General features: G+C 40.0%; 1 protein-coding gene across 1 annotated transcript; it reads left to right on the top strand.

Annotated features, from left to right (window-relative positions):
* The first annotated feature begins 2,716 nt into the window (after positions 1-2,716).
* Positions 2,717-21,242, top strand: POMP (proteasome maturation protein). The gene is made up of 6 exons (XM_025364265.1): positions 2,717-2,901; positions 6,137-6,234; positions 7,081-7,141; positions 11,064-11,165; positions 14,917-15,010; positions 20,779-21,242. The coding sequence occupies exons 1-6, from the start codon at positions 2,899-2,901 to the stop codon at positions 20,844-20,846; spliced, it is 426 nt and encodes a 141-aa protein (XP_025220050.1). The 5' UTR covers positions 2,717-2,898; the 3' UTR covers positions 20,847-21,242.
* The last annotated feature ends 1,643 nt before the right edge of the window (positions 21,243-22,885 follow it).

The following is a 22,885-nucleotide window of genomic DNA, read 5'->3' on the forward strand; positions in this document are numbered from 1 at the left end:
AGCTATTTAACATAAAGCTTAAGTAAATATAATTAAATCATTCCAGAATCAAATCTAATTTACTTCTTAAGTATTTAGCATACTCAAAAGTACCCCGTATTAGTTAATACTGTAACAGACCATTTAAAATAGGATATAAACTTGGGTGTAAGACTCAAGGGGAATTTTCTCCTTGCTGAGCCACTAAAACAACTCTTCACACTGATCACCAAAAGCCTATTTTCAGGACTTTAGGATCCCTTTTTAGCTTCTTTTTAACTACTTTCCAACCTCTCAATACTTTCTTGCCCTTTTGATTCTAAGATGGTATAGCCTTTAAAGCAGGCTCCCCTTCTTCCGGCTGTCTTTTGAAGTCTAGTATTTCTCAGGTTCACTCCTGCTTTTTCCTCCTTTTCAAAACCTTTCCAATATGTGACACTACCTTAGTGTACCATTAGTGGCTTAAATGGTATCCTGGTTCCTACTTTCTCCTAATCTTAGTCTGTCCTTCATGCTGCCACCAGAATTTTTTTTTTTTATGCCAAATGTTTGTGAAAAGACCTCCATTATCTCCTGTTGTCTGTAAGAAAAAGCCCTAAACGTCAGCATGCCACACAAGGCCCTTCATTTTGGCCCCAACCTGTCCCTCCAACCTCATCTCATTTTGCTCCACCTGCTCACCCACAGCTCCAGCCACAGGGAAATGTTTGCCATTACTCAGATAACAGCATGACTTTTCACAAATCTCTTGCCTTTCCACATTCTTCTTCCGTGAATGCCGTTTTCTCCTGTTCCCAACAATGTTCTGGGTTAGCCCCTTTCTCTATCAAGCATTTATCATACTGTATTTTATTATTTTATTTTATTATTGAGATGGAATCTTGCCGTGTCACCCAGGCTGGAGTGCAGTGGTGCAATCTCTGCTCACTGCAACCTCTACCTCTCGGGTTCAAGCGAATCTCCTGCCTCAGTCTCCTGAATAGCTGGAACTACTGGCATGCACCACGATGTCTGGCTAATTTTTTTTTTTTTTTGTATCTTTAGTAGAGATGGGCTTTTGCCATGTTGGCCAGGCTGGTGTTGAACTCCTGACTTCAAGTGATCTGCCTGCCTCAGGCTCCCAAAGTGCTAGGATTACAGGCATGAGCCACTGCACCCGGCCCATGCTGCATTTTAAGTATCTGTTTACATGTCTATTTCCCCAGGAAAATAGAAGCATCTCAGGTACAGGAAAATGTCCTTTTCTTCTTTATAGCTCCAGAATCTAGTATATCAAGCAAATGTTCAATACATATTCATTGAACTGTGAGCAATCAGCAAACGTTAAAATGATTTTTAAAAAACGATTCGCAGTTTTACAATTTCTCATTAGGTGGAACTGAAAGAAAAAAGATGCAAACGAAACACTCCAACTCAAATCTCAGGATTAATAACATGGTTATTTTGAAGGACCAGAAGACACCTAAAGGACGGCAGGGCAGAACACTTAACATCTGGAACTCCAAAGTCGTATGATCACGGCCGTGGATATACATAACATACATGGCCTTATAATTTCCCTCTCTCTCTCAAATCCTTCCACGGCTTTTTAAAGACAAAGCCTCATCCTTAATCTTGCCTACAAAGGCTGCGTAAAAAACTTGTAGCTAGGTCCCATGATGCATGCCTGTAGTTCCAACTACTCGGGAGGCTGCAGCAGGATAATCGCTTGAGCCCAGGAGTTCAACGCAGGCCTGGGCAACACAGCTAAACCCTACCATTATTTAAAACAAACAAACAAACAAAAACAACAACAAAAACCACTTGCCTCCATCTACTTACAACCTCATCTCACAGTACTCTCCACTTTACTTTCTGAACTTTAGCCAGACTTAGGCCTTTTTTCCAGTACCGTTTTTGTACAAGCAGATCTGCACGTAATGTTGTTTTAAATACCCTACTACCCCAAACTAGTTCGCTCTTATCCTTTGGCTATCAGTCCAAAGATTCCTTAAGGTGTCTCCATCCTGTGGTAGCAGACTATAAGTCTGTTTTATTACATTATATTTGAACAATACAGTATGAACAATACAGTATAGGGTTATGACCATGGATTCTAGACTCATAAATACGTCCTTAGGCATATTTATTTAACCTCTTCATGTCTCGGTTTCTTCACCTGTCAATTGTACTTGTAAGGTTATTGAAAAGATTAAAGGCGATAAAGGATGTAAGCACTTAGAATTGTGTTGATATGCAGTTCAAAGAGCCCAACACAAGTCGGTCATGATCACATTTACTTAATTTGTAGTCTCTATCATCCCTTCCCTCCCCTCCAGCCCCCGGAGTACCCATGCTCCTCTAGCCCAGAGGCCACACCGGCCTGGTCCTTTTTTGTATTCCTAGCCTCAGCACAGGGTTCGGAACATACCAGAATAATACGTATTTAAAAAATGACAAAAGCCTTGTGTCCCAATTTTGCTTCATTAGCCAAACGATCTCAAGCAAATCATTCAAATCACCTATGCCTCGTTTACCCTTCTGTGAAATGTAATAGCTACCTCAGAGAGGTTTTGTGTTAAATAAGGCGATGTACCTACAAAAAGCACACTGCACATCTTAAAATGCCGTACAGACGGTAGATGTTTATTAATAAACGAGAGTCCGTGTCTTCCCTCCCCTCAGGCACGTCTCGTCCCGACCCCTCCCTCCTCCCAGCCCACACCCTTACTGCGCCCTTGGCCCTCGGTCCCTGGGGATTGCAAGCGTGGGAGCCTCGGCCCCGCGCAGCTCCCTCCAGCGTCCCGCGCCCTCCTTCCTTCCTCGCCCGGACGGACGCACTTCCGGCGGATGTGGGGGGGCAGCCCTCGGAAACGGAAGTGAGCCGCGGGGTCGACTGACGGTAACTGGGCAGAGAGGCTGTTCGCAGAGCTGCTGAAGATGGTGAGTGGGTACCCGGGCGGCCGGAGTTCCACGCGGGCTCGGGACCGTGGCTCGGCAGAAACACGCAGTAGCCTCTCAACCCGTCTCCGGGTGGCGGCGGCGGCGGCAGCGTGGGGCTGAGGCCGGCCCTGGGGCGCCATAATCTGTCGAGTCACGGGGTTTGGGTGGGTCGTGACTGTCGCCGGGACCCGGCTGCGGCACTGGTCCCACTAGCAGCGGTTCGGCTTCATCCTGCTCCTCTTAGCTCGGTTTGCGCCCTTCCATCCCTTAGACCCCAGCAGGCCCAGACCTCCTCCCCTTACTTGGCGCAGAAGTGGAAAAGGCAGCCGCGAAAGTGCAACGTTCTATGGGGTGGCGCCGCCGACCCTTTCCTTGAGGGGTAACCTCTGAGAGCCCACAGTCTTCAGACTCCTCATCTCCCCCAGTTCCCGCCCTTGTAACTGCCTGGTAACCAACCCACAACTGTAGGTCGCATTTGTGTAATGCAGCTTTGCTCTACAAACTTTTTTGAGAGCTTGTAGTGTGCTAGGTGTTAGAGGGGGAAAAAACCAGATAGTTGCTATTCTCCGTTTGTCATTACTGTTAGTACATCTCCTCCCTCCCTCTCCTCCCCACCACTTTCTCTTTCTTTTTAACTTAGAAATTGTAATATTTGAGAAGAATACTGAGTCACCATTGCCACAGACTCTGAAATCGGTACTCCTGGTAGGCCATCCATCCAAATCTAGAAAGTTTCTGTTGGTAAATACTGCTAATCATTGTTTAAAAAGTTTTATAGGCACTCTCAAATGTAACTAATAGTTAGGTTTTCGTAGATTTGCCTTTCTCGGCTCCTTCCTTTATTAGAAACAGTGAGTACTAATCCTGATATTTTACAGAAGGAAATTGGAAAAAATGACGATAATCCAGAAGTCAGAATTCACCTTTCCTTTGTGCATTGAAACCTTCTGTGACTTTACAATAAAGCAGTCCAGAAGGAGGAGAATGTTCCTATAGGGAAGTAATAGAAGATACATTTGAAAAGCAACAATCACACGGCTCTGCTGCAGGTCCCCAACCTGTGGTGGTTCAACAGTCTTCTGACTTTATGGTGGTGTGAAATCCATACACAGTCAGTAGAGGCCATATTTGAGTACCCATGCAGCCATTCTGTTTTTCACTTTCAGTACAGTATTCAATAAATTACATGAAATAACCCAATACTTTTTAATAAAGTAGGCTTTGTGTTAGATGATTTTGGCCAACTGTAGGCTAGTGTAAGTGTTCTGAGCACGTTTAAGGTAGGCTAGGCTAAAGCCTGATATTTAGTAGGTTGGGTGTGTTAAATGTGTTTTTGACTTTTGATATTTTCCATTGAAGATGGGTTTATTGGGAATTAACCCCATCATAAATCAAGGAGCATGTGTAGTCCTGGTAGGAGTTCAGCTCCTCGGTGCAGATGAGTAAACAAGGCCAGAGAGGTTGGTGCTTTGCTGGCAGTCACAAAGTAGGTTAGTGACAGTCCACACTGGAGTCCAGATTCTTTTCCTTGTCCACCATGGCTTCTTGTATGTAGGGGAGTTGGAACCAATTATGCAGGTTCTTTAGGTCCAGGCTAAGGAGTCTGAACTTTGTGCTTCACACATTGATGAGCCAGCAAAGATTTTATAGCAGTTTTGTTGGAGGAGGTTTTGTGCTTGAGGAAAACCTTGATATGCAGAACTGGAAAATGGGTGAGTCTAAAGGCAGCAAGACCCAGTAGAATGCTGTTGAAGTTATCCTTGCGTGATAGGCTAGGCAAGAGTGGTGTAATGAAGAAACCCTGAAAAGGATAAAATACCTGACCAAATCAGATATACAAACGAATTCAGAAATAGTTCAAAGCTGACTTCTCACAATATTTTCTCCTAGAATAATATAAAATTTGATACTAAACTACCTGTAGCTGTTTTACATTTTTCTACAGAATCGCAGGGATATTGGACTTGAGCAACAAGTGATTTAAAGTTAGCATCTTGGGCCATGCATGGCGGCTGACACCTGTAATTCCGGCACTTTGTGGGGTGCTGAGGCAGGAAGATCGCTTGAGCACAGGAGTTCAAGACTAGCCTGGCCAGCATCGTTGAGACCTTATCTCCACAAAAAATAAAAAAATTAGCCAGGCGTGGTGTTGCATGCTTGTAGTCCCAGCTACTTGAGAGGCTGAGGCAGGAGGATTGCTTGAATCCGGGAAGTCTAGGCTGCAGTTAACCGTGATTGCTCGACTGTATTCCAGCCTGGATGATAGAGCAAGACCCTATCTGAAAAAGTAAATAAATAAATAAAGTTAGCATCTCATGCTTTGCCTGTTGTAACACCATGTTTTCTTTGCTTGTTTAATGTATCTTCATAAGATGAAGCCCTGGGAGGTAGACATGTATCTTCAGTATCTAGCGGAGTACCTGACACATAATAGACGGCTAATAAATATCTGGTGATTGTGCATTTCACAGGAGTGTAGGGTAATAATACGCCATACCAAATGCACTGTCTTTTTTGTTTTGTTTTATACTATCCTGATTAGATACACATAGTTTTTATAGGTAGTGCCATCTTCATATAGAAACCAAACATTTTCTGAAATTCCCTTTTTTTCCCAGCTTCTCTGACTACTTTTGTTTAGCCATCCTGTCTGTTAATCCCATTTCTTTGTTGTTGTTTCTTGTCCTCAAGGAATAGTGTTCCTGAGGATGCTGTCCTCAACTGTTTTATTCTGTGTTAAACACTCTAACCTAAGGGAGAGGTTTTTCCAGTGGAAACAAATTCAGTCATGCCATAACCTTTCAGAGGCTGTCGGTTTCGGAATAAAACCCACATTTCTTTGCATGTAAGACATTGCACTTTTGTATTTCATCAGCCTTTACTTCTGCCTCACTGGAAACATACATTTAGCCAGTCATCTCAAACTGCCTGAAGCGTGTTCATCTATATTTTCATAGCTTTATTCATGTTATTTTTTCCTGGAATGCCTTTCAAACTGACAGCATTCAGAGATCACCTCAGGAATCCTTCCCACTCTTACATTTGTTATTTCATTGTACCATGTGTGTCTCTATCATATCATAATGTTTAAGGCTTGCTGTAATTGTCTAGTCTGTGGACTCTTTGAGGGACTCTTATTTTTCTGTCTCCTACTTAAACAATATTTTTGACATAGCTGCTTAGGTGTGTGTTTAAATTTTTTTCTATTTAATAATGTTTTTTATTTGTGTTGTAGAATGCCAGGGGACTTGGATCTGAGCTCAAGGACAGTATTCCAGTTACTGAACTTTCAGCGAGTGGACCTTTTGAAAGTCATGATCTTCTTCGGAAAGGGTATATGGGGGAATTACGACTTTGATTTTGTTATGTTTCTGTGAATTATTTTTCACAATATTCTTTAAGTATTTCGATAGGCTATACGTGTGTATTTAGTTGGCAGATGGCAAGTAATATACCTTACGTGGGGTGCAGAGGGGAAGAGGCTTAGATATTTTCTGTAGTGGAAGAAGTATCTCATCAAAGTAGTAGGTTCTCAACGTAGGGCATCCTCCTAGACAGTGGTGCCCATTAGCATGATTTGGTAGGATTCTTTTTATTTATTTTTTTACTACTGACAACTTAGCCATTTGCCTTCTTGTCTTAACTATTAGAGTAATTCGCTTTTCTTTGGGAGACGCTAGAACATAGCAGTTGAGAGATTAAACTCTGGATTCAGTCGGCCTGGGTTTGGATCCTGACTCTGCTATTTACTAGATGTGTGCCTTTGGACAAATCACATAGTTAATGCCTCGGTGTCCTTATAGATAAAATAGGCCTAATAATAGTCTATTATCTTATTTTGAGGAGTAAACATACATTCATTAAATTTCTTCTAGATGTAGCACCAGATTTTGGCAGGTTTTCCCTAGTGATTGAAGTCTTGACCACCAATGTCTATAATGGATACATTCTTAAATTATCATATAGTACTTTTTTTTTTTCCTTTTGGTGTATGGGTCTATGAATTTTTAGCACATTTATCAATTTGTATGACTGTCACCACAGTCAAGATACAGAACAGTTTTGTTACCCCAAAAAACTCTCTCATGCCATCCCTTTATAGATACGATTTTGAGCTGTGGGTATTGAGTGATATTTAATCTCCTTTAAATGTTTTTTCTTTTTTTAATTTCCTTTCAGTTTTTCTTGTGTGAAAAATGAACTTTTGCCTAGTCATCCTCTTGAATTATCAGAAAAAAATGTAAGTATATTATTGTGTCCTTATTTTTATCTTCCAAGAGATAAATACTTTTAGTAATATTGGTTTCATTTTATTAAAGCAATTTTGGTACTGAGGATTTGCCCATGAAGAATATGGGGCCTTATTTTCAAACCCCTTGTAGGATAGACTTAAAAATTATACTGCTCTTCTGAAGCTCCCTTTCTATGCATCCTTCCCTGCCTTTTTAATGTATATCTCCAAAGGGTGATCCACTTCTCCATTCCTCTCACAGGCATTTTCTCTTTTAATAATGCTGTTTCTTTTATATTTTTTCCTGCCATTTGTGCTCTTGACTTCCAAGTTCATATCTCTAGTTTTGACCTCTTTCTCAAGTCCTGCATCTCCGAGTTACTGTAGGACACAGCCACTAGGCACAGTAGGTACTTCGATGAATATGATGTAATCCCCATCCTTAAATAACTTAAAATTTAATGAGGAAGACAAGCAGTGGGTAGGAGAAGACTTCGTAAAATGCTAGAGAAGACCAAGGATGGGACAGCCACCTGTGCTTAGGGTTTTTTGGAAGGCATTATAGAAGAGGAGGGACTTTTGAAGAGTTTTAGATCAGAAAGTTTACTCCTAAAGAGAGGATAGCATGTATACATGTCCAAAACACAACTTAATGGATTCTTAAATAAACATTTAGAGGAAGAAGAAAAAAGTTTCTGACTACTTGGGGAAGGTGATGCAGTCATTAGGTAACAGAAAACTGGTCTGTATTTTTTGTTTGTTTGTTTCTTTTACTTTCTAATAAGAGGATAGATCTTCCTATAAGAAAGAGTAGAACAAAATGTAATTGTGAAATTGAAGTTCAAATTAGATGAGAAAAATAAAAAAGTTCCTAGTCGATTTAAGTGAATTCAGGTTTCAGGTGCAGAAGTTGACAACCCAGAGTATACTTAAAAGTATGTAAGTATGATTATAAAAGCACAGTTGATCATCTTTGAGAACTAATGGGAGAAATGATCATTGCTTGTAGATGGATACATATTCCACTTTTGTATAAAGGATCTTACTGAAAAATAAGATTGTCTGTGATAACACTGATCCCTGAAACCATTTCTTACGTGGACTGTTGAGTGAGCTGTGAGCATTTAATAAAGTTTAAGCAGTGATCGTCAGCATCTGAATGAACTCCGCAAATTAATTTTAGTTCATTCTTTTACTAAATTGCCATATAGGTCAGTCAAGGGATCAAATTACCTGACGAGGGATAAGATTGAGGATTATATGGTGGATTATGAACCAAGTGAAAGTAGTGTGGGGTAAAATATATGAGGCTGATAACTACCCAGAGAACAGTGATTAAAGAATAGTCAGTTTGGAGGGAATGTTTCGATAGGGCTTTTTGGCCTCTGTCTACATCTTAGGTACTCAGATGGACACATAGGAGGGATAAGTATTTTTCAAGGACTTGTGGGCAACCAAAGAAAGAATGTATGTCAGGTTTTTGGAAAAACGATTGAGAAGGATAGTTCATTCTGATGAATAATTGAACTATATCATGATGATAAAATAGACCAAAGTCTAGACCAAAATTTAAGAAAAACATTTATAGAGGTGAGAGTGAAGTTCTGCATTTGGATTCGAAAAATGAATTCTACACCTTTGGGCAGGGTAAAGTGACTTGCTGTGTAAAACTTGACTATTTTAATTCGCTGTATACTCAGTATAAGCCAGTAGATTACATTAGTTACTAAAAAGAAAGGTTAATGCAGTCTTGGGCTTTGTTAATAAGATGGGGCTCAAATCAAGAGAGATTATTTTATTTTCCTGTGTATTAGTCTGGCTATTAGATTTGGAATATTGCTTTAGTTCTAAGCAGTACATGTTAAGAGAAACTGACAAATCTGAGTGAGACTGGCCGGAACTGTGAAGAATCTAGAAACTTCAGAGATCTTTTTGAGACTTGACTTATATCTACTGTGTCTCTTCTTTAATCATTTAGCCAGCTAATGGCAGTCTCACTCTTTATGTGACACTTACTATTATAAATCCTTTAGCATGGATTGTGTAGTTGAACTATTTGGGCATTCCACTTTGCTAAGTAAACTTGGGGCATATTGTTTGATTTTCTTTAAGCCTTAGTCTTCTCATCTAGAGTTAGTAATAGCCCATCCTTGGCATATTGCTGGCCTCTAGTAGCTCTGCATGATTGGGAGCTTGAGTGGTGATAGTAAGGGAAGATGACCATCATCATTTGTACCAGTGGTTCTCAACTAGGGGAGGATCGTCCTCCTGCCGCCTACGAGGGAACAGTTGGGAAAGTCTGAGGACATTTTAGGTTGTCACCAGTGGTGTGGTGGGGGTGGGGAGATGTAATACTGGCATCTATTGGATAGAGGCCAGGGATGCTGCCAAACGTCCTACAGTGCCCAGGACAGCCCGCCACAGTGAAGAATTATCTGGCCCAAGAAATCAATAGTGTGGAGGGTTGAGAAGCCCTGATCTATACATAATGTCTTCCAAACTGGATTATAGTCTTCTCCAAGGTAGACTGTTCAGTTTTGTTGTGTTGTGTGTTGCCACAGAGCCTAATTTTGTACACGGTTGCTAACTTAACATGTTGATTGATAATTATAGTATTAATATCACATTACAAGATGGCTGTATTCATCAAAATTTACGTACATTGAATTTTGAATTTTTATACATAAAATTACATTTACTGCTGGGTGTGGTGGGGTGTGCCTGTAGTCCCAGCTGCGTGGGAGGCTGAGGCAGAAGATTGCTTGGGCCTGGTAATTCCAGGCTATAGTGCTCTATGATCGTGCCTGTGAATAGCCACTGAGCTCCAGCCACATAGCAAGACCTGTCTCTTAAAATAAAATTGTATTATGAGGATAGACCAATATTTAAAGCAAACCCTTCACTTAGAACTTCAGATCATATACCCATAATAAAATACTGCAGGTTTTCCCTAAGGACCATCTGTCAAAATTTGCTCTGTCAAGCTAAAGTAATTAAAAAGCATTTTGATAGTCACCTTACTTTCAAACTTCATCGTCATATCCCAAGTAGGTGCTAATTTCTCAATATATTTTTGATTAAAATTACCTTTTTTATTACTATCAGAAGACAGTGTTATCAAGAGAGTAGCATATAATAAAAAATAATGACAAGAAGTGACTTTACCTCATTATAATCACCTTAGCTTAGACAAATCTTTGTTACAGTGTTTACATATCACATTCACTATCCTTAGGAGCCATTTTTGGAAACTGTTTTAGAATCCATGAGTCAAGTTGATTCATTTTGCCTGAAATACATTAAGTTATGGTCAAAGTTCCCTAAGTGTAATGTCAGTACTTAGTAAAAGTATGATTCCAGGAAAAAAAATTACTATTACCCAGTACAAATTGAATAAACTTTTGAGAGATGTTTGTTTTTCCCCGAGGCAAATGCCAAAAATAAGTGAAGTTTATAGTTTAATTAACTGGATGATTTAGTGGTTGGATTATTTCTTTTGCTGAATTCTTTTAAATATATACCTTCACACTTAGAAGTTAACTATTTTTGTCAGTGCATGTGACATTTTCTGGATCTCAAATTATGCCTTTGCTAGTTTTGCAGTACTTTTAATCAAAAGCACTAAAATATGATTATGTATTGTAAATGTGCTCTTGAAATAGGAGACACATTCCTTAATTTATTATGTTTATAAATTTGGAATTTTGGTAGTAATTTTACACTCATAAAACTACACCTACATGCTAAATAAAATATAGACATATGTGGTCTAAACTTTATAAGAAAAAATTACTAGAAATACTTAGTTTTTATTGCAGGTATGGATATTAAAATTCTTTGTCTAACTATTGTGTTATATATATGCCACTTGCTAATTATTTAGAAAGCAGAGTATTGAGTGTAATGTTTAAAATTACATTGTCTTTTGTAGTTCCAGCTCAACCAAGATAAAATGAATTTTTCCACACTGAGAAACATTCAGGGTCTATTTGCTCCACTAAAATTACAGATGGAATTCAAGGCAGTGCAGCAGGTGAGTTGATGGATCTCTGTTACATATGTGTCGATATCATTCATGAGGACTCTTCTGTTTCCATAACAGCTATTTATACCTTATCTACCTTACAATCTATTCTACTTCCCTCTCCCTTCATAGAGGGAAAAAAGAAGTCATTAAATGGAAAACTTCAAATTACAGGCTTGGTGTCTGAAAACTAACCGCATCTGCTTTCATGTTTTTCTGGGTTTTGTTTTGTTTTGTTTTGTTTTTTAAGGGATTATATTGAATTTGAGATCCCTGTAAGAATATCCAAGTGGAGGTGTCAGGTATACAATTTGTATATAGTTGGATATACCTGTTGCTAAGGAATAAGTACTTGGAAAATATCCTTCCAGTTTTTTAAGAACTGCCCTCCTACCTGTGCTTTGGATAATATCGTGTTATATTCAGGAAAATCCCTTTATCAGTGATCCTTTCTAAAGCTGGTATCTTCAACCTCTCTGCTTACCCTGTCTCAGCAGTAGCATTTTAACCTCTGTTGTCTTTTAAAACAAAAAAAAAATTGTATCAATTTCAAATTCCTTTATAGTAACTTGTCTCTCATTGAGTGTGCTTTTGCTTCTTGAAAAGTTGTCGACATTTGCTTTCTGTACTCCTTTCCCTCCTATTTATTTAACCCACTATTTCTGTCTCCCATGACACCAATGAAGCTGCTCCTGAACAACATGGACATTTTTACCTTTCCTTTACTTGATCTCCCTGTAGTATTTGACACTAATAATGGCTTCTTCCTCTTTCCCTTGGCTTTTACTTTTTTACTTTGTATTTATTTTTTTGAGACGGTCTCATTCTGTCATCCAGGCTGGAGTGCAGTGGTATGGTCATAGCTCACTGCAGCCTCGAACTCCTGGGCTCAAGCAATCCTCTTGCCTCAGTCTCCTGAGTAGCAGGGACTACAGTCACACGCTACCTTGCCTGGCTAGTTTTTAACATTATTATTATTATTTGTAGAAACGGGCTCTTGCTACGTTGCCTAGGCTGGTCTTAAAGTCCTGACCTCAAGCTATCCTCCCACCTCCTTGGCTTTTAGAACACCACACTTTCCTGATGTCCTTCTTTCTGAATCCTTATTCTCAGGTGTCTCTGTGTAGGTTCCATTTGTTTTGTCTGTTTCCTAAAATGCCAGTTTTGTTAGTGCCCCATCTCTAGTCCTTTCCTCACCCTGTTTCCTACTTGTGGCTTTAGTTATCAATTATATGTTGATTCCAAGTGGGCCTGGTGCCTCAAGCCTGTGATCCCAGCACTTTGGGAGGCCAAGGTGGGTGGACCGCTCGAGCTCAGGCCTTCAAGACCAGCCTGGGCAACATGGCGAAACCCCATCTCTACCAAAAAAAATAGAACAAATGTGCCAGCCTTGGTGGTGCACACCTATAGTCCCAGCTGCTCAGGCAGCTGAGGTGGGAGGATCATTTGAGCCCAAGAGTTGGAGGTTGCAGTGAGCTGAGATCGTGCCACTGCACTACAGCCTGGGTGACAGGGTGAGACTCCATCTCAAAACATAAAATATGTTGATGACCCCCAAGTTACAATTTTCATTAGCTATAAACCTATAAACTTTTCCAATTGGAAGTCCCACAGGCATCTCCAGTTTTACATGCACAAGTACAGAATAACTCATAATCCCCCACATACTCCTTATCCCATATGAATAGGTTCTGCCTAAGGCAGAAATTAGATAATTAGCCTTGGTTATGTCAGCTAGCACCCATCCTAACCTCCTCCCCTGTTCCCCGAAATCATTCATTCAGTTTATTACTTGCTGTCCCCACCATTGCTACTACGTTAGTTCTTGCCCCTGCCAGACTTCATCTGGATTACTGCAGCACTCATCCCTGCTGCCCCTCCAATCCTTGTTAACACTCTAGTCAGAATAATCTTTGTAAAACACAGATTTGATTATGTCACTCTCCTCACTTTACCCTCAAAGTAAAAATAAAACCCAGCGCCTTAGTGTGGCTCTGTCCATGAATTGGCTTCTTGCTTCCCACCACACTTCATATCCTCTTAAACGACTTGCAGTTTCCTAATTCATTAGGTTCTTTCACTGTTAGGCATTTGCACACATTTCTCCTACTGGTGTGGATTCCTTTCTCTGACCGAGCTAAATTGTCTTTTTCAGTAAATTCTGTTGGCCATGGGGGGTGGCTGGCTCATGCCTGTAATCCCAGCACTTTGGGAGGCCGAGGCAGGGTGGATCACCTGAGGTCAAGAGTTTGAGACCAGCCTGACCAACATGTTGAAACCCCATCTCTACTAAAAGTACAAAAATCAGCTGGGCGTGGTGGCACACACCGGTAATCCCAGCTACTCGGGAGGCTGAAGCAGGAGAATTGCTTGAACCCAGGAGGCAGAGGTTGCAGTGAGCCAGAATCACACCATTGCACTCCAGCCTGGGCGACAAGAGCAAAACTCCATCTCCAAAAAAAATAATAATAAGATAAATTCTGCTAATGCCATCAATTGTATTTGGCTAAGTCATTCTGGAAGCTACTTGTTTTCCAAAGATAAAGCTCTTAAAAAGCATGGTTTTAAGTCAGAGCAACCTAAGGCTGAATCTTGGCTTATCCATCTACTAGTCTTAAGAACTTGAGTAAGTTGGAGAACTTTCTGAACCTCAGATTTTTTAATTTAATGCGAAATAAGGAGAACAGTAAGAGTAGCATAGGATTATTCTGAAGGTTAAATGAAATTACGTTTGGCACAAAATTGTTAGCTTCCCTTTTTATTTTCCTCTTACTCAGATTTCAACTACAGATTGCTCAAATTTTGGACTTAAGTTTTTAATACGATTTGATCTAAATATCTTTGCCCAGAATTCTTTTTTTTTCTTATCTCTATACTTTCGCAGTTTTGGGTTGTCAAGATGTATGACAGCTGCCTGCTCCTCCCTGCTTTTGATGCATTCTTAGGACTGTACCTCTGATCTAACTACAAGACCCCTTGCTGTCTGGTTTAATTTACAGGTTCCTATTTTTGTTTCTTCCTCTTCCTCCTCTTTCCTCCCACTTCCTTTTTTTTTTTTTTTTTTTTTTGGTTTGACAATCTAGAGAAATTTTTTCACACTATAAAGATTTTAAATATCTCTCTAGGACATTAGTAATTGAAAATAATATATTTAGTCTGGATACATTTTGTGGAGGGGGAGAAATGTGAGAAACTGCCCTCTTAGATTCTAAAGGTGTGATTATTTTTTAAATGCTAATATCATGTAGTCAAAGACCACCTGTTTTGGTAGTCTTTGGCAATATCTAAAATTATCTGTATTAGCTGGTTTGGTGACATGGACCTGTAATCCCAGTTTTAGTGGGAGGATCACTAGAGCCCAGGAGTTTGAGACCAGCCTAGGCAACCTATTGAGTTGGACTTTTCTTTAGGAATTTGATCATCCCACATATATCAGGAATGAGGCGTGATGTTAAGCTCTGGGATTTTGCGTTTCATCACATGGTATGTGCCGTAGTTTTCCTGAGTAGAAGCAAAGCCTCAAAATACATGCATACCAGGTAGGATTATTAAGGGTTAATGAAAAGTATCATTTCAGTGTCTTTACAACTTAGTTTGTGTCTAAAATATGAACTAGTGTTTTTTTCCCCTTGTTAAATTGATCTTTTATTTGGTTTTGTGAAATTTCAAACAAAGAATAAAGAACATGAAATTAGACTATGTATTCTGTCATTTTCCCCTAATTTTTTCTAATCTTGTCCCTTCATACTTTTCCCCAAAGGTTCAGCGTCTTCCATTTCTTTCAAGCTCAAATCTTTCATTGGATATTTTGAGGGGTAATGATGAGACTATTGGATTTGAGGATATTCTTAATGGTAAGTGTCATTCAGCACCTTTTTATGGAGCCGTTGTAATTTAAAAGGCAAACAACTGCAAAAAGAATAGGCAAAATTCTTGTCCTCATGGAACTTACAGCTGATTGGGTTAACTTTGTTTTTTCATTGCATTAAGATAAAATCTAATGGTAGTAACTATTCTTCAACTGTTTTTGAAAGTGAAGATTTGCTGGGTGCGGTGGCTCACGTGTAATCCCAGCACTCCAGCACTTTGGGAGGCCGGGGTGGGCAGATCACCTAAGGTCAGGTGTTTGAGACCAGCCTGGCCAACATGGTGAAACCCTTCTCTACTAAAAATATAAAAATTAGCCGGGCATGGTGGCAGGCATCTGTAATCCCAGATACTTGGGAGGCTGAGGTTGCAGTGAACCGAGATCGTGTCATGCACTCCAGCCTGGGTGACAGAGCAAGACTCCGTCTTAAAAAAAGGGAAAATTATTTATGAAATTCTAAGGGTATATAGTCATTTCAGTCTAGTAATGGTGGTTATTCACTTCATGTCCTGAGCTTCAAGCGTAATACGTCAGTCTAATATTCCTAGGATAACTTAAACAGTGATAATTATTACAGAATTCACATTGTTGGGATGCGACTGGTGGTGGTTTTGTTTGTTTAGTTTGATTTTAGGGTTTTTATGACTAGCATTGTAAACAACTGGAAGATAAATCTTTCTTTAAAAAGTAGCCCCCAAAAAACGTAATTTTTGTACTTTTACAGGTGATAAATAGGAAAGAGGAATCTGTCTTTTTTTTTTTTTTTTCCGAGATGGAGTCTTGCGCTGTCACCTGGCTGGAGTGCAGTGGCGCGGTCTCAGCTCACTGCAACCTCCGCCTCCCGGGTTCAAGCAATTCTCCTGCCTCAGCCTCCCGAGTAGCTGGGATTACAGGTGCCTGCCACCACACTCAGCTAATTTTTTTGTTTTTAGTAGATATGGGGTTTCACCATGTTGGCCAGGCTGGTCTCGAACTCCTTACCTTGTGATCTGCCCGCCTTGGCCTCTCAAAGTGCTGGGATTACAGGTGTGAGCCACTGCACCCGGCCAAATCTGTTATTTTAAATAAAATTCCCTGAATAATTGTAAATGAATTTAAGTAAGAACAATACATGCAGCATCCTCTATTTTTTCTGGTCCTGAGGAAGATAAATAAATACAATCCTGTCCAATGCTGCCTCTGCTCACTATGCCCCAACAGTGCAGGAGAAACAAAAATATCCAACAGGATTAAGTTTTACTAGTTTTGCTTGGCTGCTGATGTCCGGTGAGGAAATGCTGTGGACATAACAGAAGTCTGGTGAGCCTCCTTTGAGAATCTTCCCTGAGGGAGCACTTTCGATGCAGGAAAAGCTGGGATTCTTCAGCTTTCACATTGAACTTAGACCTTATTTAAAACTACTAAGGTGACATAGTTCAGGTCTTTAGTTATGAAAGCATTCATTTAAAAATCTGCTTCTGTAATTCTGTATAAAGGAAGGGAGAGGGACTTAGGAACATTTATCTAGTCAGTCAAATATTATGTGTCAGGCACTGGGCTAGGCTCTGAATATACAACTGCGAACAAAACAAATATCTGTGCTTTCAAATGGAGATAAACACATTAACACAAATACACAATTTGATAATTCTAGGAATAAAAAGGATGTTTCTGGGTTGGGAGGGCACATACCTCTGGGAATATAACACGTAAGTTGATTCCTGAAAGAAACATGAAATCATTGACCTAGAAGTAGAGGGAGAATATTTCAGACAGAAGAGATCAGTATGTGCAGGGTCTGTAACCTGAGAACAGCTGAAGAACTCTGAACAGTTTGAGATCTTACTCTACTTTCAAGCTAACTTGTTCACCTGCCATGAATTCACGAATGCTAGCAGAAGACAAGAGATTCCTAAAGGACAGTTTCTTACTCATAGCAGTAGCGTAGCCAGAGTATCAGCATTTCTTTTGGTTCCCTTAGCCCCACTTCCTATGGGGCAGCTAACAAGAGGGTAAGGTGATGCCTTGTACATTGAGTGTGTTATGTTAGAGGAAAGGAACTCCAAGTTCAGGCCACCTCAGCCTTACAACTGGCAGTCAACCTGCCTGTCCTGTGCTTCTTTGTCTTCTGAGGCGAAACGACTTTGGAAAGATAGCCTAGAACAAAGGCAGTTTAGTGCGTCTGCTCCCAGCTTGCAGAATGGAGAGACCAATTGAGAACTGTCTCCCAGCACTTTAAGAAGGCCCGTATAGCTGACATGTTTTGAGTAGAGAATAGAATAAGGTTGAGATCAGAAAGCTAAGCAAGGAACAGATGAACCAGGGCCTACAGACCATGAAAAGAAGTTTTAGAATTTCTTCAGAATGCAGCAGAAGGCCATTGAGCAGTTTTAAGTAAGGATGTAATGTGATGGAATTACATGTTTAAAAAGGTCACTAGCGGCCGGGCATGGTGGCTCATGCCTGTAATCCCAACACTTTGGGAGGCTGAGGTGGGTGGATCATGAGGTCAGGAGATCTAGACCATCCTGGCGAACACAGTGAAACCCTGTCTCTACTAAAAACACAAAAAAATTAGCCGGGCATGGTGGCGGGTGCCTGTAGTCCCAGCTAGTTGGGAGGCTGAGGCAGGAGAATGGTGTGAACCCAGGAGGCGGTGGAGCTTGCAGTGAGCAGAGATCGCGCCACTGTTCTCCAGCCTGGGCGACAGAGTAAGACTCCATCTCAAAAAAAAAAAAAAAAAAAGTCACTAGCTGGCCAGGTGTGGTGGCTCACATCCATAATCCCAGCACTTTGGGAGGCAGAGGTGGGAGGATCAGTTTAGCCGAGGAGTTTGAGACCAGCCTGGGTGAGATGAGACCCTGTCTCTACAAAAATGTTTTTAAAAATTAATTGGGCATAGTGGTGTGTGGCTGTAGTCCCAGGTACTCGGGAGGCTGAGGCAGGAGTATCACTTGAGCCCAGGAATTTGAGGCCGCAGTGAGCAGTGATCATACCAGTGTACTCTCTAGCCTGAGCGACAGAGTGAGACCCTGTCTCAAAAAAATAAAAAATAAGCCACTTGCTATCTTGTGGGCATCTTTTAAAATTCATTCTTTGTGTCTCTCTAAGGTAGCTATTAGGAAAAATCACCTGTTTGCAAGGTAGATGATTTTTTTTTTTTTTTTTTTTTTTTGAGACAGAGTCTTGCTCTGTCACCCAGGCTGGAGTGCAGTGGCAAGATCTCGACTCACTGCAACCTCCAACCTCCCGGGTTCAAGCGATTCTCCTGCCTCAGCCTCCCAAGTAGCTGGGATTACAGGTGCCCACCACCACGCCTGCCTAATTTTGTATTTTAGTAGAGGCAGGGTTTCACCATCTTGGTCAGGCTGGTCTCAAACTCCTGACCTCTGATAGTCCACCCACCTCAGCCTCCCAAAGTGCTGGGATTCCAGGCGTGAGCCACCACGCCCGGCCAGGTAGGTGATTTTTATCACAGTGAGACCACTGTATTTGGGCTAGTTTTTTTCTTGTGGGAACTGTGACTGCATAATATATGGATAACTTAGGGCTTCACCTTAGGGACCTGAATTAGCTGTTCCTTTCTGCTTCAAATAGTTTACGCTCATTTTTCAGATCCCAACCTAAGTATTACTTTTTCAGAGTCCGCTGTTAACTACTGTTAGTCTGTTCTTGCGTTGCTGTAAAGAAATACCTGAAGCTGGGTAATTTATAAAGAAAATTTAATTTGGCTTATGGTTCCTCAGGCTGTACAGGAAGCATAGTGCTGCTATCTGCTTCTGGTAAGGGCCTCAGGAATCTTACAACCGTGGCAGAAGACAAAGGGGGAGCCAGTGAATTATATGGCAAGAAGGAGCAAGAGAGTGAGAGGGGGCTGCCACACAGCTTTAAACAACCAGAACTTGTGTGAACTCAGAACAAGAACTCACTTATCCAGGGGGGTGGAGCTAAACCATTCATGAGGTATTCAACGCCATGATCCAGTTACCTCTCTCCAGGGCCCGCCTTCAACACTGGGAATCACATTTCAACGTGAGATTTGGAGGGGACAAATATCCAAACCATATCAACTACCTAATCTAAAGTAGTCCCTGCTCTGTCACCTTACCTTATATTAATTCTTTGCATAACACTTATCTGATATTTTTCTTATTTATTATATGTCCAACTTAAATATACATGTCAGGAGAGCTGGAGATTTTTTCTTGTTAACTGTTGTGTTCCCAGTACCTGATAGGGTGCTTGATCCATAGTTAAAGGTCTTGTTGACCACATTCGTACCACTTTTGACACAAAACACAGTGTTAAGTCTGTAGTCAGAGGGTAGCTTGTTAATCTAAATACTTTGTAAAGACTATAACAGTATTGGAGATGATGGCGTTTTTGCCTGCTTATCAGTGAAGTACTTAGGCAAGTTAATCCTGTACATTTTACAAGATTAGGAAGGACATATAAGGACACTAGTAAAATAAAAAATGTACTTTTTCTTAATGCTGGAAGGGGACTTTCATGTACTCTAATCCCCTAACTGGAATATGAGTAAATGGAAGCTCACAGAGGCTCAGTCCTCACTCAGAGTCTCATGGCGAGCTCTTGGTACAACAGGTGCAAAACCCGTCTCCTGCCAGTGCCTTGCTTACATGATGTGCTGTCTTTTGGTGCAAGTGATTTATTTAATAAATGCATTTTATTAAAGAAGCTTTAAAAAGCATGGTGTGGAAGAAAGTTTAGTTACATAAATGAGTATATTCTTTGTGCAGAAATTTGAAATATTACCATTGAAACTTAGATTTTCTCTAATGACCCTCAATCCCATTTTTCTTGTTCCCTAATTACCTACTGTTTTAGTTTGGTTTAGTCTGTCCTTCCAGACTGTTCTACGTGTCTTTCTACAAATACTAACATATATAGTCAAAAAATAGTTGGCATTGCCTTTTTTTTTAAGTTGAGGTTTTGAGTGCCTTTTATATACACAGCAGTTTATTAATCTCCAGTCTCTTAGGAGATCCAGTGAGGAAACATCCACATTGGTTTCACTGAACTGTTTGTTCCTCTTCGTAGCCGTCATTATGTGCAGGGTTATTCATTCTTACAAAGTGATTTTATGATTTAGTTCATTAGGTTTTTATTCTGTTTCTAGTCCTATGTTGAGGAGTAGAGGACAAAGAAAAAGGCTCTGTCTTTAGGAAGCTTACTCTTGGTAATAATTTTAAAAGTTCTTTTAGGTTTATAAACACAGTTAAAATAAGACTTTTGTCTGACTGATCTGTAAACATAAAAGTGACGATTTTTAAAGGTTTTCTTTTTTAAGAATTCTTACTTACATTTGTGTGTATACAACAGATCAGAAGATGATACAGATAAAACGTTTTTGTGAATTCAGAGATTGTTTCCAGTCATGTGGGAAGCCACTAGAAAACTTAAGAACTTTGAAAAAAGAAAACTTTGTCAATCTTTTTTCTTTTTAAATCTGCTATTTTGAGATATTATTGGCATACAGTAGAGTACACCTGTTTTTAAGTGAACAGTTCTGTGAGTTTTAATCAACATAGAGCCGGGTCTCCTAAATAAAGGAGTAAAATGTTTTCATTGCCTCACAAAGTTCTTTTGGTCCCTTTGCAGTCAGTCACCCCACTCCAGCCCCAGGCAATCACTGGTTTGTTTTCTATAACTTTAGGTTAGTTTTGACTGTTCTGGATTCTCATGTAAGCGGAATCATTGAATTTATCTCTTTTTTGAGAGTCTTTTAAAATGTTTGTTTTTGTTTGCTTTCAGATCCATCACAAAGTGAAGTCATGGGAGAGCCACACTTGATGGTGGAATATAAACTCGGTTTACTGTAGTAGTGTGCTGTTCACGGAAACTGAGGGCTGCATCTTGTTTATAGTCGTCTTTGTACTGTAATTTGATGTACACAACATTAAAAGTACTGACACCTGAGAATTTCTGCTCAAGTAGCATCAGTGATCATTTAAAATTTGGGGGCATCTTTGGTTTACAGCCATGTGACAATTAAAAGCACTAAAGGGGGATCATGTTAAAGCTCTTAAATTATATTAAAACAATAGCCTTTGTCTTTAAAAAAAAAGTTGCTCATGAATATTATAAAATGATCTACAGGTTTCAATTCAACCTGTTTTCTAAGTTTTCTGTAAACTTAGTTGTGAGTAAGCATAAGCATTTGAGTCTGTAAACTTTGTAGTAGCATCTTTCAGAATAAACATTTTTAATTGATTTCAGTGGCAACTCTTCAAATTGAGTACAATATGAGATATATCAGTATCGTCCATTAACATTCATAAGAATAACATTTACTGTCTCAGTGCTATTTTAGGGTTATAGCTATTCTTTGATTCAGGGTTGAAAAGTAGAAGTTCCAAAGTTTTGATTTTGGTCTGGTCTTTAAGTGAAAAATAAAAGCAACCGGTAGATGTAGGTCAAACTTTTACTTCATAGACTTATTATGTAATTACCAAGCAACACTGTTCAAGAAAAGTGAAACTCATTTTTTCTTGTTGTTAATTTATATATTACAAGACACCATAAGATGTTCTGTATGAAGTTGGTATATACAAATTTACATTTTTAGAACATTAGTGAATGGGTCATCTTTTACAATTAAAAGTATATTTTGATTATCAATTTCTTGGGAGCATCTTTGATTAGATAAATTACTGATTTGAAACATTTGGCAATGTCTAGAGACATTTGTGGAGTCACAACTTTGGGGGTGGGCTGCTACTGGCATCTAGTGGGTAGAAGCCAGGAATACAGCTAAAGATCCTACAATGCATGGAACATCAGCATCAATTTATGGTGCTAACACAGTGAAACCCCGTCTCTACTAAAAAAAATACAAAAAACTAGCCGGGCGAGGTGGCGGGGGCCTGTAGTCCCAGCTACTCGGGAGGCTGAGGCAGGAGAATGACGTAAACCCAGGAGGCGGAGCTTGCAGTGAGCTGAGATCGCGCCACTGTACTCCAGCCCGCCCGGGCGACAGAGTGAGACTCCGTCTCAAAAAAAAAAAAAAAAATTTATGGTCTTGTAACTAGTTGAAGACACTAAAGGGAAATGAATTTAAAACTCCCAGTTTATATTTGTACAGTAGCATTCTATGTCTTTAAAAAAACTTAGACACTCTAAAACCATCTACATACAGAGTTTGCACTCTGCAACCAAGATCATTTGGTTCAAAATGTCAGTAGTTGCTAAAGTTGACAAACCTTGAGAAAAGTCAAGTACACTTAAAAAAATTTTTTTTGAGAGAAGGTCTCACTGTCGCCCAGGCTGGAGTACAGTGGCGAGATCATGGTTCACTGCAGCTGAGACTGACCAGGCTCAAGCAATTCTCCCACTTCAGCCTCCCAAGTAGCTGGGAGTACAGGGGTGTACCTCCACGCCTGGCTAATTTTTTATTTTTTTATAGAGACGGAGTCTCGCTATGTATTGCCCAGACAGGTTTTGAACTCCTGGCCTCTAGTGATCCTCCTGCCTCAGCCTCCGCAAAGTGCTGGGATTACAGGCATGAGCCATTGCACCTGGCCAATTACACATTTTTAAAATAGATACCTTGCTCTTGACTATTGAGATTAGGTTTAGAATCGTCTTTGCTAACACAGTGTTCTCCAGCCCACTACACTTAATAAGCAAATGTAGAAATAATAAAGGTTCACTAATTGCTTCTACGTGTATTCTCTTTAATAATAAGGAAGTTGGAGGTTTCTTCTGTACCTTAAACCTAGGAATGATAGATACCCTTCCTGACCAGTAGAGGGTACTATGTTTAAGAGTGTAGTTTAAATGGAAAATGTGAGGCTTTAATATAGAACTTGGTAATCATGAATAACACTATCTTTTTGCCTCCTCTCTCCTCTTAACCTTT

The sequence above is a fragment of the Theropithecus gelada genome, chromosome 17, assembly GCF_003255815.1.
Source record: "Theropithecus gelada isolate Dixy chromosome 17, Tgel_1.0, whole genome shotgun sequence".
NCBI lineage: Eukaryota > Metazoa > Chordata > Mammalia > Primates > Cercopithecidae > Theropithecus > Theropithecus gelada.

Bases quoted from the DNA above. Each gene is read 5' to 3' on its own strand.
- POMP (XM_025364265.1), top strand. The intron at 6,235-7,080 runs GTATATGGGGGA...ATTTCCTTTCAG, and splicing joins CATGATCTTCTTCGGAAAGG to TTTTTCTTGTGTGAAAAATG. The intron at 7,142-11,063 runs GTAAGTATATTA...TGTCTTTTGTAG, and splicing joins TTGAATTATCAGAAAAAAAT to TTCCAGCTCAACCAAGATAA.